At 42.6% G+C, this 4,923-nt stretch overlaps 1 protein-coding gene and 1 long non-coding RNA gene across 4 annotated transcripts in view; one reads left to right on the top strand and one right to left on the bottom strand.

Moving 5' to 3' along the window:
* LOC103393853 (C3a anaphylatoxin chemotactic receptor-like) overlaps positions 1-1,658 on the bottom strand; it is a 3,955-nt gene extending 2,297 nt beyond the window's left edge. Inside the window, exons 1-2 of one of the 2 annotated variants that reach the window (XM_008330967.3) lie at positions 1,373-1,658; positions 58-254 (exon numbers count right to left, since the gene is read on the bottom strand). In XM_008330967.3, the coding sequence (XP_008329189.1) occupies positions 58-228 (171 nt within the window). In that variant the 5' untranslated portion in view covers positions 229-254; positions 1,373-1,658. Of the gene's footprint in view, positions 1-57; positions 409-1,372 lie in introns of both variants that reach the window. The other variant, XM_017041133.2, reaches the window with a different exon arrangement.
* A 339-nt stretch (positions 1,659-1,997) lies between these two features.
* The window catches only part of LOC112488495 (uncharacterized), a 4,484-nt gene continuing 1,558 nt past the window's right edge, over positions 1,998-4,923 (top strand). The window contains exon 1 of one of the 2 annotated variants that reach the window (XR_003052591.1): positions 1,998-3,260. This is a non-coding gene — a long non-coding RNA (uncharacterized LOC112488495). Of the gene's footprint in view, positions 3,288-4,923 lie in introns of both variants that reach the window. The other variant, XR_003052592.1, reaches the window with a different exon arrangement.

Below are 4,923 nucleotides of genomic sequence, written 5' to 3'. Positions count from 1 at the left end.
GGGGGGGGGGGGGGGGGGGGGGGGGGTATCACGTTGTCTAACCAACCCCAGTCCCACCTTCAGCTTGAATCCAGCCATCCAGATGACAGTGGAGTTCCCTGTGATGCCCAGCACCACCGTCAGGGTGAGGAGAACTTTGGTGACGTTGTCCATGGCCCAGTCCATGTCCACGGCCCAGTCCATGTCCACGGAGGGTTCCAGACCCGGACCAGAGGTGTTTGGAGGCATCCTGTGTCAGCGCAGAGAGAAAAACCCTGGAACCAAAGTCCACGGAGGAAATGAGAGAAAAATCTGAAGATGTAAGCGTGTGAACCGTGTCTTTCTTTTCCAGCAGGTTTTGTGGTCGACCGGCGTCCGTGGCCTCTGGTAACGCTGGACTATTGCAGTATCTTGTGGTATGTTTTAACACTACAACAAGCAGAAGTAAAGTGACAAACACAGAAGTTAAGTCAAAAACAAAAAAAAGTTCTCATGAACTAAAAGTGGAACATCACAGGCAGACGGACGGACACACACCTCGAGTCAGTGCCTCAGCCTCCACGTGACGATTTACAACCGAAATAAAACAGGTTCAGATGGAGCTGACTCACTGTGTGTGTGTGTGTGTGTGTGTGTGTGTGTGTGATGTTTCCACTGTTTTGTAGCTGCAGGACTTCGTGAGCAGCTCGACCACAGTCACCGACCCTGCAGCTCATCAACCTTTATCTACGCCACAGATTTCAAACAACAACGACGACAACGACGCGTCCCGACAGGTTGAGTTCGCCACGGAACGTACGACTCACACACTCTCATCACAACATCCTGTTCATAAATGCTCTTTACCACAAAAACGCAGGAACACAGGAGCTGGCCCACTGCTGCCTCCTGTGGTGGGTCTGTGTCACTGGAGTAAAACAGTTGTAAAATAACACATTTAAGTCTGTAGACTTTTTCAAATCAAACCTCTTTCAGACTTCCTTCTGTCAGTATCAGGGTCTGAATGACCTTTGACCTGTTGTTCTGAAACATGGACAGATTTTGAAAACAGTGGATTCTTCTAGAATGAAGTAAAAACGTAAAAACGGAAGTTCTTTTTGTACTGTGTCCCACTGCGGACCACGACCAAATGAGCTACGGACCAGCACCGGTCCCTGGACCAGAGGTTGGGCACCCCCCCCCCCTTATTTTTACTTCACTCAGCAGCAGAAACCCGTGCTTCAAACTCCCAGTGTTTGACTGAAGCCGACGCCTCGGTGGTTGTTTGGTTTGGGGCAAAAAAGGGGAAGTGACCAAAGCTGACGGACCGCGTCCTTCTCTGGTCCAGAATCAGTCCTCCACAGACGGTCACAGACACAGGAGGAGGAGGAGGTGAAGAGGAGACCACTCTTACCTGTGCAGTGAGGATGAGGAGCTGAAGAAGAGTTGGTGAAGTCAGGCCGACGGCAGCAACTGAATTAAAGCCCAGAGGAAATGTGTCGACCGCTTCCTTCTGCCAAAAAACAGAGATGCTGAGGTGTGAGCTGTCGATGGTGTGAGCTGTCGATGGTGTGAGCTGTCGATGGTGTGAGCTGTCGATGGTGTGAGCTGTCGATGGTGTGAGCTGTCGATGGTCTGAGACGGTGATGAAATCAGAGGAGCTGTGATGTCACAGACAGACAGGAGCTCCAGCATGTGTTTCAGCAAGTGTAGATCAAACAGACCACAGTTTTCTGTTCCCTCTCCTCTGGATGTGGTGGACCAGCAACTGCTGGTGTGTTGCTGCCCCCTGTGGTCATTTTCTGTCACTTCAAATGTCACAAATTAAAAATGTAGAATATAAAAATCACAAAGTTTAAACGTATTTAAACGCAGTCACACAAACTGACCACAGGGGGCAGCAGTGGACCAGCGGCTGTCCAGCTTGAGGAGTTTGTTCTAAGGCTTCTGTGGAGTTTTCTGATGTGTTTGATTGGTCCATGGATCTCACGCCTGAAACTCCATGTCAAGACTTCCTTCCTGTTAAACATCAGCAGTTTTTGATTTTCTGTTTCTCTCCTGGTTCCTGTATCGAGGTGTTTCACCAAAAACAGTGAGTTGACAAAAACAGGAACCATTCGTCCATGCCCAAACACAGATGACCGCTGACCTCAAGGCTTGGCCCCAACATTAACCTGAGCTCAACTAAGCTGACCCTGACCCTAACACCACTCTTCATCTTATTGTGTGATAAGTTCAAATGTGTTTCATCTTTTATTTCAACATCATTTTCCCACAGTTTCTTTCTTCTGAATCAAAAGTGAATCCTTGTTACAGCAAGAAAAGTGAAGTCTCCCCATGTTTGACCACTTCCTCTTTCGCTGCCCTTCGCACAGAAATCAAGACCTGCTGAAGTCAAATGTCAAGACAGAAGAAACACACACACGTGCACACACAGAGGGAGGTTTATTCACCAGTCACACACACTCAGATATTCATTTTGATGGTGTAAAGGAAAAAAAACCTTCCGAAAATGTTATGGGGCTGTGCTACCCTCTGGTGGCTAAAAGAGAAATTACAGGTTGAACCATACATGATCTGTTTGTCCCATTTTAAAAAGAGGAAAAATTATATTTTTAAAGTTGGTATTTCTCAATGTTCCGAATGATGTGTAAAATAGTTTCCCTATAAACAATAGACACTAAAAAGCAATCCACTAAATTATTATTATTATTATTATTATTATTACTACAAAAAAAATTCAATTTTTTGGAACGCAGCTGTTTGTTAAACATTAGAACAAAATCAGAAAAAATAATTGTCACATAGTTTTGTTTTATTGTATGTTATTTTTAATCCAAATCCACAAGAGCGCAGCATCAGTTCACATACTCCATTGAAATGAAACAGTTAATCGTGTTGATGAGCAATACGTCTCAGAATCCTGTGTAGAAAATATTATACAAATAGTTTTAAAGGGTTATTTTTATTTATTGTTATTTATAGTATACATGTATACGTATATTGTTTTTATTTTGAGGGGGGAAGAGTAAGCATGCTGCACCACAAGAAGCGGAAGACTCAAACCGGAAGTTACATTGACCCTTGAAAAACAAATGTTGTAAACAAGTTTTTCTTTTTATTAGAAGAAAAAGTGCATGTGGTAGCTTATATGGTAACAATTCAATGTAACGTTTACTTTTGCAAAATAAAATCCCCCGAAGAAGAAAAAAAACCCATTTTGACATCAAGTTAGCTTGCGTGTTTGTGGACGGCGGGCGGAAACCGTCACAGTTAGCATGAATATGCTAATTCCCGGAAAGGTAAATTTGTGTTTATTGCCTACATTGGTAAGTAACGAAGTCTCTGATTATAATTAATATGTATTTAGAAATGTGTGATTTTGTTGTTTAAGTTTAAAACTGTGTACGTGTAGAATTTGGTGATTAATCACACTTTTTCGCCCTGAAAAGTGTGATTTATCCAGAGTGGCGGTGTTAGCGGTGACTTAACCTGTACGAATACAAATCGCACCTAGATGGCGCCATTACGTTAAAAACGTGTGTCCAGGACTAATGTACATGGTTTTGACAAAAACAAACCACTAATATTTAAAACCTGTGGCTTTACCGACACTTTAACTATTAGTTACAGTCACATATACGTCACAAATGTAAATGAAGGCCTGAAAATTCATCTTCTCCATCTGCAAATAATTTTGGCCAGGGTAGGAGAAAAACTATAAAATAAAATAACAGTGGTTTTAAATTGTGCCGAATTATCTTGTGATGGTCTCCAAAGGTCTAGACTGGTCTAGTCGCGGTCGGTCCACAACAGGTGGCTGTCACAGTTATATGTGACCGTCATGCTAACGTGACGGTCACCCTGTGATGCTGGAGAGGACCAGAATGTTCCAGAAGATCTGTGTTGATGGCCGTCATTTATCTGTGGAGTTTAATCTGTGAGCGGTGAAGGTCGTCGAGCTCCTCAGATGGAACTGCAACTGGAGGAACCAAACACGGAGCAGTGATTTTAGAAACACACTGGTCTTTATCTTTTTGAAGCTTTCAAGGCTGATGATATGTTTTCAACAAGGTCACACACACACACACACACACACCTGAGGTTGACGTCAGCAGCTTGATTACAGACGACTGACGTTGACTTTAAACAGTGTTTAAAGGAATGGTGACGACACATTCCTGAAAAGTTGGAAGTGTGTTTTCATCCTATCAGATGAAAACACACACACACACACACACACACATACATGCCATAATCCAGCTTTAATCTCAGAAACACAGATCTTCATCTGTGGGATTCCACCGACAGTTTTTGTTCATTTTACTTCTGTGCTGGATTTGAAACTATATTTAAAACCATTGAATCAGTGACCGATCACATCAGGCCATAAAAACGTTTTTTACTCCAAGATTAAACCTTAAAGTATGAGGTTTTTATTTCTGGAGTTAAATTCCAAACATCTTTGTGATCAGACTCAGACTCGTGGATTTAAAGTCAAAGTTTGACATCAGGGAGAACTTTCTATCAAACATGGAATTTAAACCTTGCTAATTAAATAAAAGTAAAAGTTTGTTTGAAAAATAAATGTTTATTTTCAGACAGAAACATCGATTCAAAACATCAATGATAATTTCCATGAAACTAAAGAGTTTCAGATCAGCTCATCACAGGAACCGGATCTGTTGGTGAATCAACCCTGATATTTCACTCTGCAAATTCAAAACACTAATGTGTACTTTTAACCCTTCAGAGTCACTGGTTTCCATGGTGACGGTTAATCCTCTGCCACAGGAAGGTCCACGTCAGGACTAGAACCAGGAATGTGTGTGTTTTTACCTAAAAGATTGGACCTGGGAACACGGGTTCTAAAATGTCAGTAATTATGAACCGTCAGACTGAGACGAGACGAGACGAGACGACCTGTTGGAACACATTCACTTCACTGTGTGTGTGTGTGTGTGT

The sequence above is a fragment of the Cynoglossus semilaevis genome, chromosome 18, assembly GCF_000523025.1.
Source record: "Cynoglossus semilaevis isolate Cse_v1.0 chromosome 18, Cse_v1.0, whole genome shotgun sequence".
NCBI classification, from domain to species: domain Eukaryota; kingdom Metazoa; phylum Chordata; class Actinopteri; order Pleuronectiformes; family Cynoglossidae; genus Cynoglossus; species Cynoglossus semilaevis.
Note: the sequence above shows the minus strand (reverse complement) of the source record. Positions and strands in the feature narration are given on the sequence as shown.